Raw genomic sequence first — 18,686 nt, 5'->3', positions numbered from 1 at the left:
CTTTAAATTGATAACATTAGTCAATTACATTCTCTCAGGATTCAAATATTTTGTAGTTTGAATGAGCGACATCTAATATGTTAAATTAAAGCTGAGTCTTGTAGTTATTAAGAACTTCGTAAGAGTTTTAACCTGCTAACCTTGTACTTGTTAGTTCTTTTCTTTCTATTTTCCCAGGCACATCTGGATAAAGGCAGAAACAAAGTAACAAGGGAGGAAGTCTAAGTAATCACAAGAAGCCAATCTTTTTTCTCTCAAACACATATTTTGGGGCTGACATCATAGCCACACGGCACAAACTACAGATGGAAAAGTATCCGAACTCAAATCCGGAAAGTTAACCTTTAGGAGATGAAGACAGGAAAGACTTCAGCAGGCAAACTCGCACCTGTTGGGCCGAGGAGCTAGAAATCAACAACAAAATACCAACATTACTGCTCTGGAAATAACTTCTGTTAGAGCAATAAAGTAAGATGAGGGCCAATGACTGAGCTTCCCTTGATGCTTTTCCCTGATGCTATTTTATTCTGCAGAAAATATCCAGCATACGATGACGCCTGAAAAGAATGAGTCCTAGCATCTCTGTGTTTCCACACCAGCAGCTCACTCTGACCCCGGCTGCCTTCCAGGTCTAGCCACTGCCTTAGAGGACTAGCCCACCACCTGGTGTCACCAACCCAACCCCAGCTCAGTCTCCTGACACCAGCCCTTCCCTAAAAAATGCAGCAGGGCCCCCCCTCAGCAACGCATGAGAGCCAGTCACTCATGTCTTGATCTATGGGAAACTGTGGCAGGCTCCAGAATTATAAACAGAAGGTGTGCTGTGTTTTCCTGGATCTCGTCATCTGATTGCTATTTAGAATGGCCTGACTGTGTTAGTCAGACCTATGAGTTCATCCAACAACAAGCGGGCACAGTGACCAGCCGGGCTCAGCCCAGGGACAGAAAGCGAACACTCCCTAGCCTGTGATTTCAGCCTTGTGCAGACCAAATAGAGGCCAAAGTAACGATTATCACACAGGGAAGCCGGCTGGAGAATCTTTTGAGTTTCTGTGAAAACGCTGCCTCCCCTTTGCTTTTATCACTTGCTTTTTCTTCTGCTCTTCTTTATAGTTTCCTTTCCCGTACAGTTTGCTTCTATCTCTTTTCCTGACTCATTTTTATTTTACCTGTATCTTGTCTTTCTGAAAACTTTTACAACTAAAATCTAATATCCTCCCTGTCCAATTATTTTAACTGCTCTTGGCTCTTTCTGCACAAAATATTGCCTTACAAGCTAGGGTGGCAATAGAATTGTTTTACAAAGGTATGTCTTACTTTGCATATCATTACAAAGATTTCCACATTTTCAGGAGGCCCTGCCTGTATTATGTTATCTAACATACGGCCAGTTTATCCATGCAGCAAATTAAAATTATGTTCATAGATGATTAAAGCCAGAAGTCATCTCAAGGATTACCAAATCCAATTCCTTAATTTTACAGATGAGAAAACTGTGGCCCAGAGAGTTCAAGTGACTTGCTCCAAATCCTGATCTAATATTCAGTGTGCTTTGGGGCCAAACATACGAGACAGATAAAACTACAGCAGCATGAAAAATTGTGTGCACCCTATAACTTCTTAAGAAACCAGTTTTGGTCACTGGATGTTAACCACCTGAATGAAGTCCAGTGAATACATCAATCACACACGATAGCCTGTTGTAACTGCCAGGGATTCCATTTCACATGTGCTTGTGCTTGAGCTGGATAATGAACTGCTCCTGCAGAGGTTCACACCTGGGGGAAAAGTACTGATGGATTCTCTCACACTCAGGATTCTGGAGAAATCTAAAACCATGGTTTCAAACATAGAACTTGAACTGCTGCAGAGTTTTGCCTGAAATGAAGAGTAGTGGCCAGCCCCTCTGAAGGAGAAATAAATGAGAAATTGGGTAAAGATTTTGAGTGGGAGATGTTTAAACTTTTATTTATTTTAGGGAGTGGGGACTTTAAAAGATAAGCATCTGGGGTTCTCAGGATGCAAGAGTGTGTCAGAGGGTGCGTATCCCAGCATAGGAAAAGCTACCAGTTCTTTCTGGAGGGAGCTCAGTGAATTGTACCATGCTGCTGGGGTAATCCTGAGGCTGAGAAATGCTTGGAAGCATAGTCACCATATGCCTACTACGGGTCTCTGCTGGATGTTATTTGGGTCCTTTAATACAATGATGCAAAAGGAAAGCTCAGAGTATCTAAAAAAGAACACAACCTAGGGAAACATGAGTCTAACAAAATATGACTCTTTCATCAATCCCATGCACAGGCTCTTACCACAGTACAATTACCAAAATGAGAAGATTTAATATTGATACACTCTTCTTATCTAGTCACTACTTTTAATAAGGAAGGTATTTAAGTCACTATCCTTTATTCTAAATCAAGCTCTCATTGTGTGCCACACGTTGAGGATGTTGTATTCTCATTGCATTTTAGCTATTAGCACTGTTTTGCAATGAAGTCAATAAAACCGAGTATGCAATGCTATTTTGTTACCTGTTGCTGCACTGATTGCTTCATAGTTTATTAAGAATCCTTCATAAGCGAGGTCGGAGTCAGTCACAAACACCAGCATCAATGAGCTACCACTGCTTGTAAGAGAAGGCGGGATCGATTTTCCACAGTATCTATTCCAAACCAAGAAAGGATAGATGTGTGTATTTTAAAACGTTTGGTATATTGAAAATGAGGTACCAAAAATTAGGACATATAAATATAATAATAGGTTTTGTTCTCTACCTCTCATCAACCTTAAAACACAAATATATTTCAGGCAAAAAAAAATTTGCAAACTTCTAAAGATTGTCCTGTTCATGATTATATCCCTGAAATGGTTTTAGGTGTGTGACTGGCTATGTGAGTTGTCATGTATGAGAAGTTTAGTAAAACAGTAAGTAAAAGCTACACTAGTTTGCCATATAGCATATTAATACACTTTTTAACAGAAATGTAATAAACATATACAACAAAGGGAAACAATATATCATACAATCATAGAGTCAACTCTCTAATCTAAACTCATATATCACGCAATCCCTGTGCCTTGCCTTCCTCATCCCTAAAGTGGGAATGATGACAGTACCTACTTCACAGAGTTGTTTTGAGAATGTGATGAGTTGATATCCTGTATATAAAGCACTTAGAACAGTGCCTGGAATTGTAATCCCTATAGAGGGAATCTATTGTCCTTAAACAGCTCACTTATAAAGAGATAAGAGTGATGATTCAGCCATGCCACATTTCTGTGAACAAAACAGTTTAGCTCAGAAAAACTATTCTATTAATGTTAAAAAGAGAGCTATGATAAAAGACAGAATGCCATGAGCTTTTATCTAGAGAAATACCTGTAGGAAGAAGTGACAATAAAATAGAAATCTCAAATCAAGCACATTTGGTAAAATTAACCAAAAGAAATGATAAAGAAAACAAATATAGAAACCAAAAAAAGAGGAAATGTTGAGTACAGGAAATGGATAAGTTAATTGCTAAAGGAGAAGAACAAAGAAAATTTGGTGTATAATACCATTGCAGTGTGAAAAAAATTTTTAATATCTTGATCAAAATAAAAGTAGGTGAACTAATTGATATTTTAAATGCCTCCATATATGCCCATGTATTTGAAATTTGAGGACGATCATTATAGTTTATGCCATTCAGCAAACGTTCTGTATTTTGCAGTCGTGATATGTTAAGTACCTTCCCAAAAAAGAAAAAGAAGAAAGTTAAAAAGATGAAAGATTAAGATAAGAAAGATGTTTAAAGCATGAATGAGAAATAAAGAAAATAAAATGCAAGATAAAGAAATTTTAAAATACCAGGAGATTTCCATTTCCAACAGAAATGCAACAGGGGCTAGATTTAACTATGCACCTGAAACAACAAAAATCCTGGACAAAAAAAATATAAAACAATGGCTCTCAAAACACTGGAGGTCAAGCAATATAGGACAACAAACCTTCGGAGACAGGAAACAAATGAGTTCAAAGGCAAAACTGAAATGGATCAACCTGTTTCCAAGTAGCTTAACTGCTTTCCAGAACAAGGCTCAAGAATACTTACAGGAATATGACAATGTCCAGCAGCCAAAAACATAAAACTGAAAATGGCTGGTGTCCTATCGAATATTACCAGATGTGAAAAGACGTGGGAAAGTATAACTCAGAAAGAGAGGAAAAATCAATCTATAAAACCATAGCAGGAAACAATCCAAATGTTTGAATTAGTAGATAAAGTCATTAAAATAGCAACCACTGTATCTCATAGATTTTTAAAGCTAGAGAAAAAAAATTCATGTGTAAAGTAGAGACATGGACTATATATAAAATGACTCAAATTGAACTTCTAGAAATGAAAACTACAATGTCTTGGTAAAATTAATAGCAGATTAAACATTGCAGAAGAAAAGATGAGTGTACTTGAATATATAGTAATAGAAACTTTCCAAAGTAAAACACACAGAACAGAGGCTTGAAATCAAAGAACAGGCTATCAAGTGAGTTGTAGAACAATTTCAAGTGCATAATATATATGAAATCAGAGTCCCTAATGGGGAGGAAAGATAGAAAAGTATTTTAAGAACCAGTGGCCAAAAATGTTTCCAATTTGATAAAACTACAAATCTTTGCATCCAACAAAAAAATTATGCTGATTGAGGAAAGCCAGAAAAACATGCTGTACATATAGTATGATTCCAGTTAGATAAGATGCAAATGAATCTACAGGGATAGAAAGTAGATTCGTGGTTTCCTGTGGGTGGGGGTGAGGAGCAAAAGCAAGGAATTATAATGGAAAGGAAAAAAGTTTTGTGGATATACACATTATTTTAATTTTGGTTTTGACTTCATGAATATACAAAGATGTCAAAATTTAATGTCTACAGGCCAAAACTACAGAGTAGTGATGTAGAAATGGTCATTAAGAAGCATGAGGATCTCACCTGGTTTTTATAACACAACGTGGTCGATTTTAAGATCCTTCACGGAAGCAGGAAAACAGTGAAGTTTTATTGTTAAACAAACAAAAATAACCTTACCTTCCAAGTGATGTCTCAGAGTCAGTGTCATAAACTTCCAAGTAATCATTTGTGCAATTGTAATGAAACTCCAGATGAAATCTTTCGAATATTAAATGAATCAGGTGATTAGGTTGGACTAATATATGCCAAGTACAGTTGATACCATGGGGGTAGACATTTGGATGGCCAGGACTTTGAATGGTCCCTGTTGATTCTGTAAGAATTTCTCCACATGCTGTTGAAATAAAAATTATAATTACCACAGCAAGTAACCAAGCTACCTGGATTTCAAATTAAAATGCTCTGATAATAACCTCTTCAAAGATTAAAAGGAAAAATGTTTCTTAGATGCCACTTAAGATAACTTGATTTTTCTCTTACTAATAAATAACAATTAACTTTTGATATAAATGTTGATTAGAAAATATATATTCTTTGTCTTTGAGTGTACTTTAAAATTTTTCACAGTATAGGTGATTTTCAATTTATTTCTATCATTCACTTATTCTGATACAAGCCTAAGAGGAGGAAAATAAAAAGAGACAATCTCTTACCCAAATCCTCAGCACTGAACTTAGCCATGAAACCATGGTTTTCAGTAGAAGAACTTTTCACAAATGTGACATAAAGAAAATTGTACACAGATGTTATAAATGAAGGCATGTCTGTACCACAATACTTTTTATTTTCAGGAGAACCCAAAACGGAACTGCTACCAATCTAAAATTAGAGAAGATATATTCAACTATGTTGTATATCAATTTTGAAAACTGCTTCAAGAATAATTATTTATGAAATGTTTTTAATAGAGTACAAATCAATTTGAGGATACAATCCATTTTAGCACATCTTAGTCACCCCCCCTCAAAAAAACTCATATCCTTCAGCAGTCACTCCCCATTCCCCTGAAACCAGAGCCCCAGGCAGCCACTAATCTACTTTCTGTCTCTATAGATTGCCTATTTTGGACATTTGAAACAAAATGGGATTATACAATATGTGGTCTTTTGTGAATAGCTTCTTTCACACTGTATAACATTTTCAAAGTTCATCCATGTTGTAGCATGGATCATTACTTCATTCTTTTTTAAGGCCATATAATATTCCACTGTAAAGATATACCACATTTTATTTATTCATTTACCAGTTGATGGACACTTAAGTTATCTCTACTTTTAAAATCAAAAATAATGATTGCATTTTGCTATTTGTATATGCCATTATAGATGATGACTGTAGATATATTCACATACAAGTTTTTGTGTGGACATATATTTTCATTCCCCTTGAGAATATATCTAAAAGTAGAATTGCTGGATCAGATGGTATCTTTATGTTTAACTTTTTGAGGAACTGTCAACTGTTTTTCAAAGTGGTTGTACCGTTTTATATCTCCACCAGAAGTGTATAAGGGTTCCAATTTCTCCACATCCTTGTCAACACCATTATCTGACTCTTTTTATTATAGCCATCCTATGGGTGTGTTCCTTTGTTTTTGGCATTTTAGTTTTTGAGACAGGGTCTCACTCTGTTACCCGGGCTAGGATGCAGTGGGGCAATCATAGCTCACTCCAGCGTCTACCTCCCAGGCTCAAGTGATCCTCCCACCTCAGCCTTCTGAGTAGCTGAGGCTACAGGCATCTATCACCACACTCAGTTATTTTTTAAATGTTTTTGTAGAGATGGGGCCTCACTATGTTGCCCAGGTTGGTCTCAAACTCCTAAGCTCAAGTAATTCACCCACCTTGACTTAAAGTGCTAGGATAAGGTGTGAGCCTCCTTTGCCCATTTTAAAAATCAAGTTGTTTTTAATTTTGAGCAAGTTATTATTTTTTTTCTTTTTTTGTTTGTGCTTTTTGCGTCATATTTAAGAAGGCTCTGCCTAAACTGAAGGGCATAAAGACTACTCCTATGTTTTCTCCTAAGAGTTTCATGATTTTAGCTCCGACATTTAGGTCTATAATCCACTTTTAGTTAATTTTTGCATATGCTATGAGGAAGGGGTCCAGCACCATAATTTTGCATGTGGCTATTGAGCACCATTTGTTGAAAAAATGATTTTTCTCCATTGATATGCTTTGGCATCATTTTTCATACATCAATTGGCCATAAAAGTATGTGTTCACTTCTGGACTTGCAATTGTATTCCATAGATCTATATTTATATCCTTACTTCAATAAGATACTGCCTTGATTATTGTAGCTTTGTTCTAAGTTTTGAAATCAGGAAGTGTGAATCCTTCAACTTTGTAATTTTTCAAGAACATTTTGGTTATTCTGGTTCCCTTGCATATTCATATGAATTTTACAATCAGCTTATGCATTTTTTTGAAAGAGGCAGCTGTGATTTTTATGGGGATTGAATTGAATCTTTAGTTCACTTTAGGGAGTATTGCCATCTTAACAATATTGTCTTCTAATCCATGAACATGAAATGTCTTTCCATTTATTTAGGTCTTTTTAAATTTCCTTCAAGGATGTTTTATAGTCTCAGAGAACAAGTTTTACACTTATTTTTAAAACTGTATTCTTTGATGTTTATTATTTTTAATGCTATTGTAAATGGAATTGTTTCCTTGATTTCATTTTCAAATTGTTCATTGCTGGTGTACAGAAGAAGAAAGATTTCTATATTTCGATGTCATAACCCACAACTTGCTGAATGGATTAGTTCTAATAGTTTTTTATGTGTGTGGATTCCTTATGATTTTCTATATACAAGGTCATGTTATCTGTGAATAGAGAGAGTTTTACTCATTCCCTTTCATTCTGGATGCATTTTCTCTCTTCTCCTTACTTAATTGCTCTAGCTAGAATTTCCAGTGTAATGCTGAATAGAAGCAGTGAGAACAGACAGACATCCTTGTCTTTTTGTTGACCATAAGGGCAAAACATTTAGTGTTTCATAATTAAATATGATGTTAGATGTGGGTTTTTAAATGAATGTCCATTATCAGATTAAGGAAGGTTCCTTCTATTCCTAGTTTGTTTCATGTTTCATCATGAAAGGATGATGAATTTTGTCAAATCTCACAAAATCCAGATCTCACATCTGTTGAGGTGATCCTGGAGTTTTTGTTCTTTATTTTATTGGTACCATGTATTACATTAACTGATTCTGGGGTTTTATATCAACCTAGAATTCTCGGGACAAATCCAACTTAATCATGGTATATAAATCCTCTTTTTATGCTAGATTCACCGAACCAGTATTTTGTTGAGGATTTTCACATATATATCCATAAGACATATTGGTCTATATAAACTACTTTCGTTTCCTGTAACAGATTTGAAGACAACAACCCATAATATTTTTTATAATATACAACCAAATACAAAATCAAAGATTTTATCCCTCTTACCTCAATATAATCTGTTTCACAGTGGGCAGAACTTCCAATTTCAAAGACAGTGAAGTTGAGGAGAATGACTTGGCTTTGGGGTTGCTGGATGGTCCACGTACAGGTTCTTTCTCCAGGATATACGTTAGGAAAAAAAGGCGAGCGAATGACCCCTTCTCCAGTTAATTCACCCCCACAAGCTGTAAGCATAAAAATTATAGCAGTGTTTGTCCATACATTAATGTTATCTCAATTTTATTGCAAAATCTAATACTGCCTAAGGAGATAACTGAATATAACATTTCTATGAGAATATTTTCCACTTAACACTTGAGGACATAAAATGGCTAAATTATTTCAAAGAATTAAAATATTACAATCAGGCAAATCAGACATTTAAAAATTAAATGTTTCCTTACCGACTTGATAAACAGCTCTGAAACTAGCTTTTTCAACAAAAGCATCTATTTTAAGCCTGATCCAGACACTATTAGTAATGGATTTAATGTGAGAGATGGTTCCATTGCCACAGACTTTTCCAAGTAAGATTTGACCATCTCGAACCTAAAGAGAAAAATAAAATAGAGATGTAATTCTAATCAAGACACTTACGTCGGCAATGGTGGCATTACTTGGAGATGAAAAAACGGCAGATTCAAAATGAATGATAGTCTAATTTGAGTTACATATTTCTATTATTTTTGAAAGCAGTGGGTCATTTTTAAGCACAATGCAATAACATGAAATGCTGATAAAATCTTAAGTCAATAAAGCCCAAAAGCATAAGAATTTAAACAATGTCCTCCTAATAATTTTCACAGTATCAAAGAGGAAATAAATTCACAATTTAGACTACTTGGAAAACAACAAAAAATGAGAATATTACCTATGAAAAAACACACATGTTAGCCAAATGTGCAATCAAAGAAAGTTATGGACTAAACTACTTTTGCCATTGAAAGAAAAAAGGAAAAAAAGAAAAGTTGATAAAAGAGAGAGAAAGTAAAAGAATGTAAGGAGTCAACTTAAAAACTTAGAAAAAAGGCCAGGGACGGGGGCACACACCTATTATCTCAGCACCTTGGGAGGCCAAGGTGGGAGGATCCCTTGAGACCAGGAATTGGAGACAGCCTGGGCAACATAGTGAGACCCAGCTCTACGTACAATTTTTTTAAGTTAGAAAAAAATCCGTAAAACGAGGAAGAATACAATAAAAATAAGAGCAAAGCTTAATAAATGAAATACAAAAGAATGTGGAATTCATAAATACATTCAAGAACTGTTTTTTTGAGGAAGGTTATGGGTGGGGATATAAAAGACAAATCTCTGGCAAGTCTAATAAGAAAATAAAATATAAGCACAAATATACAAAATTAAAAATGACAAAGACACAGATACTAAGAATGTTTTTAAACATGAAATCTATGTACAACTCTATGCTAATATATTTGAATGTTTTAATGGGTTATTTTCAGAAAAAGTATAACATTAAAACTATCTGAAGGAGAAGAAAAATAAGATTTGAACAGACATAAGTCATGAATAAAATTAAAAACATTATCAAATAATTATTCCCATCCCACCCTCAATCTCCAAAAAGAAAAATCTCCCATAAGATGCTCTACTTAGTACATTCTTTTAAACTTTTAAGGAAGAGATAATTCCCACGTATAATTTATTCTAAGCCTTCCTCAAACATAGAATAATTCCCAACTAATTTTTGTCAGAAAGCTGTTACCAAATCCCAACATACATTATAGAAATAAAAACTATAGACTGATGTCACCTATTAATATAGATACATAAATCCTAAACACAGTTCTAGAAAAATAAATTCACAGTCCATTGCCAGCTTATATACTGGATCAAATATGGGAATAATAATAGTGCAAGAAAGGTTAGAAATTATAAACTATAAATTAACTTCCTCAGTAGATCAAATAAGACAAGCCATATGATAGCCCCATAAATTCAAAAAACATTGTTAGCATTCCTGTTTTATTAGAAGAAAAAAGAAATTTCCTTCATATAATAGACTACTGGTTTTAAATCAATAGTCAGCTTTTTTTTTTTTGAGATGGAGTTTTGCTCTTGTTGCCCAGGCTGGAGCGCAATGGCACGATTTCGGCTCACCACAACCTCTGCCTCCTGGGTTCAAGTCATTCTCCTGCCTCAGCCTCCGAGTAGCTGGGATTACAGGCATGCGCCACCACACCCAGATAATTTTGTATTTTTAGTAGAGACGGGGTTTCTCTATGTTGGTCAGGCTGGTCTCAAACTCCCAACCTCAAGTGATCACCCACCTCAGACTCCCAAAGTGCTGGGATTACAGGCGTGAACCACCGCGCCTGGCCCAATAGCCAGCTCTGATAGTATAGTAGCCATGAAAATGGTCTATGGACTTGGGTTCAAAACCTACCTCTGTCACTTACAAACCACCTCACTTAATAACCTTAAGCAAGTTACTCTAAGCTCATGGGGTTGTTGAAGCAAACAGCTGAAACAATAGTGAGAATTCCTTAGCCAAATGCTTGGTAATAGAAAATGTTGACTAAGAATAGCTGTTGTAATTCTGGACATTTTTAGAGGTGAAACACTGGAGGCTTGTTACTCTGGGTAGGAATTATTCAATGGATATGCACACCTCCGCTGTTCAGTAAAATTATTCTGAAGGATCTAGCCATCCAAATATTAATTCATTCACTTCATTAGCATTATCAAGGCATGAATAAATGTCAGGACCTGTGCTGGTGACAGCACCATGAAACAGTCACCGTTCACAGGGAACTTACAATAGGCAGGAACATTTTTGAAAAGCATGATGAGTGTCATGTTTGGGGAAGCACAGGATGCTTCATTGTTACCTAACCAATGGTTCTCAGCAGGGACCACGATTTAGCATTGGGGAAATGTGCGAGAGTATCTTTTTAGTTTGGTGTTAATGATGATCACAGCAATGGAGGGGCATTACTGGCATTTAGTGAGTAGCAAGGGACCAAAGACACAAGGCAGCCTGAAATGTGAGAATCACACACCGCAAGAATTCTCCTGAGCCTGTGTGACACTCACGTAAGTGAAAGTTCTGTTGTTGGGTGTAAAATCTTGCTCTATTTTACATATTAAGCACAAAATATTTTTGTGCAATTTTAATGCATGCTGAATTTTCCAGGATTACAAGTAGAGTATAAATTGAAGATTATTTCTCCTGGAAATCTGTCAAGAGTTGGTCACTATTTCTGAAAAATTACTCACCAACCCACATAACTGTGTCAGCCTGCATTTGTACTGTCATGTTCATAGCAATTTAGGGTCCAGACAATTGACTAATTTATTTTGTCTTCAAGTACAGCTTGCCTAGCTTTTCAGATACTGAAATAAAGGTGATTTTATTCTGTTACTTTATTTTTTCTTAATGTTATTCTTACAACTTTACATATTTTTAAATATAATGTGTCCAGTGGGGTTATATCAGTGAATTTCATTTCTGAGTAATCAAGGGGTGATATAAAAAACGTCTTAAAATGTAGAGCACCACTGGGTTAACCAAAGACTCTGAACTTACCCAGGGGATTTTGGAAAACTCAGTGGAAATAACCTTTAAGCAGAGACTTGAAAGTCAAGTAGGAGTTATCTAGGCCAAGGAGAACAGGCAGAACAGGCAGTAAAGAGAAGATTTTCCTTTTTTTTGAGATGAAATCTCACTCTGTCACCTAGGCTGGAGTGCAATGGCATGACCTCGGCTCACTGCAACCTCCGCCTCCCAGATTCAAGCAATTCTCCTGCCCCAGCCTCCCAAGTAGCTGAGACTGCAGGGTCACGCCACCACACCTAGCTAATTTTTGTATTTTTAGTAGAGATGGGGTTTCGCTACGTTGGCCAGGCTGGTCTTGAAATCTTGACCTCAGGTGATCTGCCTGCCTTGGCCTCCTAAAGTGCGGGGATTACAGATGTGAACCACTGTGCCTAGCCAGTAAAGGAAAGATTCTAAAAGGATGATATTCAAAGCTGGTAGGGATATGGTGATACAGTTACTCTCATCCATAACTGGTGGAAGTATAAAGTTCTGGAAAATAACCTGACAATATGTATTAAGGGTATTTCCCTTCTAATGCTGTATCACAAGGATATTCAACATGCAGGAAAAGACACACACAGATCCACATCCAAGTATGCTCTTAATGACAATAATTGAAACCATTCTAAAGGCCTAATAATAGTGAGATGATTAAATAAATTATGATTCAGCCATATGATAGAGTCTGACACAGACATGAAAAATCACATGCCTCTCCACTGACTCAGGCTCATACTACTTCCTTTCTCTGAGCTCTTACAACATCTGTAACACAAATTTCACATATCATAGTAAAGTTATGCTAAATTTCTAATAGCAAGTCTCTGAGGGAAGGGAAAATTTCTGTTTGCCCTTCGGCATCTAATAAAAAAACTTTGCAAATAGGTATTTGACAAATTCTTGTTGATTCATTAATTTTAAGGTACAGTATAATGGTTCAGTTTTTGTTAGAGATAGAGACATACTGCAGTTCTTGAAAACTAGAAAGCATAAAACACAGAGTAAGTTATCTTCCTGCTCTCTAATCCTCCAGGGTTCTATTTGCTTCCTCGAAGATTGTAGTCTCTCTTTTCTATTTTCCCCATTAGAAGATGACAAGAAGAAAAAAAAAAAAAAAAAACAGCCAAATAGCATTGCTGCAAGCTAAAGTGGGTCATTCCCCTGGGCCCTGACTAATGAAATTCAAGGATTTTAGCAAGGAGAAAGGCAGCTGTAGTCCAAATGTTTTAAGAGGAACTTATAGGGCTCAAGGGCCCTGAACCTAGAAGGTGCAATTGATTTTGGCTCTGTTTCTCTCTCTCTCTGTGGAAATGAAACCTTATTAATTCTGAAAGCCTATGTTCTCCCTGGATCCTAGACATGGCAATACTTTAACTATGACTCCTTTGAAAGAGATACTAGAATAAAATTCATCAAATGTTCTAAAGTGACCCTAACTACTTCTGCAGCATGTGTTGCATTCAATAATCTAGGATTTGATAAATTTGCACCCCCACCAAAAAAAAAAAATCCCTTTCCTTTATGCTCATGAACTGGGATGGATGGCATTATTTTACATAGTTATTCACTTCCCTTCCTGTAAAAGGATTGACTATCTATGCTTTTTGCCATGTGACTTGCAATATCGCTATAGGGAGAATTAATACATATTCTTCCCATTGACTATGGGCTTAGCCATAGGACTTGCTTTGCCCAACAGAACATGAGCAAAAGTGATACACCAATTTCCAAGTAAAAGCCTTGGAAGTCACTGCATAATTCAACCATCTTTTACCTTTCCCCTCACAAGCTCTAGAGCCTGGGTCTGGGGGTGGTGAAGACACAGGAAACAGACATAGGAAACAGAACTGCAACGGATCCAAAACCAACATGCTAACGTGAGCAGAGAATAAACATACATTGTTGGAAGCCACAGATGCTTTTGGTTTGTTATTGTTTTTTATCTTTCTGGTTGTTGTTACTAATTGTTTGTTATTGCAGCATAACCTAGAGAAAGATGACTAATATCTGAGCTTGGTTTGTTCAGAAAAACTGAATTTTTCTAAGTCAGGTGAAGCCATGCCGTGATCACTTGCAGAAGAGTCACAGTGAATTCATTCTTTTTAGTGAATCGCATTTGCAAGGAAACAACAAGGACCAATTCAAACTTCTAGTGTTTCATGGACCAGGTTCAGATTTCTTGTGGATTGCCTTATTCGTCCAGGAAACACTGAAGGTTTCAGGTCCCAGGATGTTTTGCCTATGGTGTATTCCAAATGGCTTCCAATTTTTACATTCATCAGATTAAACTAGTTCCTGAAGACAAACTACTCATAAAAAAAACAAGTTTTTGTAAAGGAATGATTTTCTATAGAGAGAACTAAAATTTACTGGGCTGAGAAACACCATTTACATGAAATTTTAAATGTGGGCTCTTGAGCCCAGTGAATCGTGAGCTTTAACATCTGGAACGAGTCAAGTCCCAAAGCCCTGTCTTAATATGCATGCTCATTTGTCTTCCTCTGCTATGAATCCAGATTTGGTTTTATACTACAATTTCTAAAATAAGAAGCATTAAATTTTAATTTAAAGCCAACCAAATATGCTGGCACTTACGCTTAGTCCATCTGAGAGCTGAAAACAGAACCACACCGTATGGTAGTGTTTAACATGTGGCTTTCTGTGAAGTGAGCTTCAGAGTGACATAAGTCTTAGCTAAGTGAAGACTGGATCTTAGAGAGGAGCCTTGAGCTAATCTGGGTGAGCAGGAGAGGAATGAGGCCCTGCCTCTGATGAGAGAATAAGGGGTGAGGAGGATAAGAGATGAGAGAAGCCATTTAGGATCTCAAAATCATTTACTTTTGTTATTATCCTTTGTTCTTTATTAGTATGTTTCATGATTTTAGAGTTGATATTTTAAACCTTTTCATGCTGTGTGAAAGTGTCCCTTCTAACATCTCTATTAATAAATTTAATAAATCTAACATCTCTATTAATAAAGATCTTTATCTGATCTTTTAAGATCTGATATTCCAAAATCAAGAACATGTGAGTAAGTTTTACCTAGAAGTGCCTTCCTTTATGATTGCAAATTCCAGTAGGTCACCTTCTCCTGCCCTCTCTTCTCCTCTCCATCATCATCATCATCATCGTCATCATCATTATCATCATGATGTTAACTTTAGTGAGCATTCATTGTGTGACAGGCACTGTACAAGGACCATTCTAATTGTTTGTCCTTGCATATAGAATGTAACCCAGGCTCTTTATCTCAGCCTTGAAGACCCTTCAGGGTCTAGCTCCTGCCTAACTCACATTTCTCTCTTCCATCCCTGTGTGATTCCAGCCACCCTGGTCTATTTTCAATTATTTTAGTTTATTTTTTCTGACTTCAGTCTCTAGAGCTGGGTTAGCACCTCTACCTGGAGTCCTCCTTCTCTCAGCTCTTTGCATTACACACTCCTCATCTGCAGATCCCACATACAGGGTCTACAGATGAGAACGAGTTAGCCATACAAACACCCTTGAGAAGCAATCTCAAACTGCTCCACTAAGTCAGTAGCCCTGTTCTTTTCTCTCACAGTACTGTTTCTTTCCTGCCCATACTTATCCCCTCTTGAAATTATGTATTGTATGCTTACTTATTTAATATCTATTTTACATACCCATTCCCAGCATGGTGACTGGAACCTAAGTGGTGTGATAAATATTTAGAGAATGAATAGATAAATGAATGAATGGTCTTTTTTACTCCCTTTTAGGAAAGCACTATTACTATCCCTATTACACATGAGGAAGCTGTGGCTTACAGGTATCTTGCCTTTAGTAACGCAGAGAGCTGAAGGGTTGTATCATGTGTCCATGCAATATTGTTTCCATCTTATATCAGAAAAGTACTAGCCACACCCTCTATTTGACCTAGGAGTTTGTAATGTTCTTGATTAATGATCCATCCATATCCTCTTATTCCTACTTACTGCTCTACATCACGCATGTTCAATGGGTTTGCAATTTCTACATGAGCATGCAACTCCTTCAAACACAGCAAAAATGTATTCTCTACATCCTCTCACACTTCCAAATTAGGTGTTCTATCATCTCTCAGTCTTTTTCCTGCCTCCCACTACTCCAACCTGCAGAATTATTTCACTAGAGGAATGGCCTATCTTCTTCCTTCACTAAAAAGCATCAGGATGGCCCAGCAGTTGTGGAAAAGCTGTGCTGACAACAACAGAGCTCAGAGTCTAACCAAATGTTCCTAGTCTCTGTCAAAACCCTAAATTCAATATGCTCAAGAATGCAAACTCTTTTTTTTTTTTTAGATGGAGTCTCACTCTGTCACCCAAGCTGGAATGCAGTGGTATGATCTCGGCTCACTGCAAACTCCACCTCTTTGATTCAAGTGATTCTCCTGCCTCAGCCCCCCAAGTAGCGGGACTACAGGTGCCCGCTACCACACCCAGCTAATTTGTTTTGTATTTTTAGTAGAGATGGGGTTTCATACCATGTTGGCCAGGCTGATCTCAAACTCCTGACCTAGGTGATCCTCTCTCCTCAGCCTCCCAAAGTGCTGGGGTTACAGGCATGAGCCACCATGCCCGGCCAAGAATGCAAACTCTTGAGCATCTCCCCCTTTTCCCTTCATCCTACCCTCTCTAGAAAGATGTTTTTCTGACCTACAATTAATTTCAAATATGTACTTAACTGAAAAACACAATACTATTCAGCCTACGTGGTGTGTTTGCTTGCTCCAGGCCTTATTCTTTTTCTGACATTTAGGTGTGTATTCTGTGAATTGCAGCCATGAGACTCTAAGCAGCAGGTCCACTCGAGGGAAGCAAGTGCCTCGTGCATTCCACAATTCCTGGCTCTCCCCCACCCAATCCCAAGCTCATAGCGGAATCACCTCAACGCCTAAGAAGTCACAAAAGGAGGTCCTTTGTGAATTTGCATTCATCTAAAGACATGCAGGAGATGCGGGAGTGCTGCTTAGGGCAAAGCAGGAGTTGGAGGGGAGGAGAAGGTAGAGGAAAGGATGGAGGGGAAGGTGGTGAAAGAAAAGGTTCAGACGGAGGAGGACAGACCTTCCTGCCTCAGCTTCTGCTCTCCCACTTTCCCAATTATATTGGTTCTCTTCTTTTAAATCTTAAAGATTTTACCAGGGAGTTGAGTTTCATCACATCTCACAGGTACACAGCATTTCCTGTTTGTAATTTTCTATATAGTCTTTCATTTTTTTATTTCTTTCTCAATCCAATGATTATTTTGGAGAGAGTTCACATACTTCCACACACTTGGGCATTTTAAAATGTTTATCAATAATTTTGGATTATGTTATATTGTGAAGAGGTGTACAATTTCTGCTTTGTTAATTTACTGGGATTGTCATAGAGGTCTAAAATATGATGAATTTGGGGTTCAATGCCACTTGTAGAACAGTTATATTCCCTGGATTTCAGAAATCAAATTCAATGTAAATTACTCCTTCCTGTCTTATTGATTATGTTTTCAAGTTTTCTGTTTGTGTTTGCTTTCCACATCTAAGAAAGAACAACTTCTCAAAAGCCCTTCTCTTTCTCCAGAAGGCACATCACTCTCCCTGCCCCTTATCAGCCTCTCTAGTAGAGCTCCCTTTCCAGTTCCTCAGTGTCTTCGGGGAGAGGAGCCAGATACTTCGGGACTGGTCAAGGAGATTTGATGGGTGAACAATTCTACTCATTTCCCTTCGTATCCTACCTCAAGCCTTCACCTTAACATCCTATAGCCTTCTGAATTTATTATTCAGCCTACGACTTCCCTTCTCTGGGATTAAAACTTAAACTTTCATTACTACCTATGTGTCCTTCACTCAGAGTTCTGATGACTTAAATCACTTATGAAATATTAATGAGAGGTGCTGCTTTTTATTCTGGAAAGATGCTTCCATCACCTTCATTGAACTATTCCATACAATTTAAAAGCTCTCTTCGACAAAAACAGATGAACTAACAATTGATCTGTTCTCGTATTCATTCATTTGTAGCCATGTCACATCTTCCATAGGTAATGTGTATCTTTAAAAGTAGAAACTTCACTTGAGAGAGATATATAAATCTAAGAATTAATATGTTAATGTTTGCTTCTTGTGTTAAAAAAAAAGAAAGATATGCTACACTAGGTCAATACTATTCTTATCGTTTGCAGTTAAAATCTATTCTCTAATGAATGCTTATGGAACTCTCTTGCTGAGCAAAAGTAAGTCTTTCAGAACCACAGTATCCATGAAAGATACACACTCAGCAATGGTACCTTAATTTTCATTTGAAGGATATGTTTGCCCGGCAACCAAGGCACCTAAAACCCATAAAGAGAAGATCTAGGATTCTTAAAAGTACACCTACTCACACTCAAAGTAAATGTCCTTAGGATCATTCTCCCACATGTCTGTAGAATTTCTTTTCTGTTCTCCATTCTTTCTAAAATTTTGGGTGGACTGCTTTTACTCATCAATGGAGTTAGTAAAGGACAAAGTCATCCTCCTCTAAACCACCAAAGTATTGGAAATACCAACGTTCTTTTTAAAATTCTTTTTCATAAATCTTTCGTTTTTTAGAGATAGCTTTAAAAAATGAAGTCATCATTTTAGGGAACAATATATTGAGTCATAATAACATCATTAGAATTTGGTTCCTGTGTCACTTTCTTCTATGACCACTATCTGAAGAACATCAAGAGAAGTGAATACACTTTCTAGAAAATGAGTT

At 36.8% G+C, this 18,686-nt stretch overlaps 1 protein-coding gene across 1 annotated transcript in view; it reads right to left on the bottom strand.

Annotated features, from left to right (window-relative positions):
- LOC105488215 (cubilin) overlaps nucleotides 1–18,686 on the bottom strand; it is a 313,890-nt gene that overhangs the window by 240,363 nt on the left and 54,841 nt on the right. The window contains exons 18-22 of the mRNA XM_024794869.2: nucleotides 8,810–8,954; nucleotides 8,412–8,590; nucleotides 5,604–5,769; nucleotides 5,068–5,284; nucleotides 2,532–2,662 (exon numbers count right to left, since the gene is read on the bottom strand). Of these exons, the coding sequence (XP_024650637.2) occupies nucleotides 2,532–2,662; nucleotides 5,068–5,284; nucleotides 5,604–5,769; nucleotides 8,412–8,590; nucleotides 8,810–8,954 (838 nt within the window). The remainder of the gene's footprint in view (nucleotides 1–2,531; nucleotides 2,663–5,067; nucleotides 5,285–5,603; nucleotides 5,770–8,411; nucleotides 8,591–8,809; nucleotides 8,955–18,686) is intronic.

The sequence above is a fragment of the Macaca nemestrina genome, chromosome 9, assembly GCF_043159975.1.
Source record: "Macaca nemestrina isolate mMacNem1 chromosome 9, mMacNem.hap1, whole genome shotgun sequence".
In the NCBI taxonomy this organism is placed as follows: Eukaryota; Metazoa; Chordata; class Mammalia; order Primates; family Cercopithecidae; genus Macaca; species Macaca nemestrina.
Note: the sequence above shows the minus strand (reverse complement) of the source record. Positions and strands in the feature narration are given on the sequence as shown.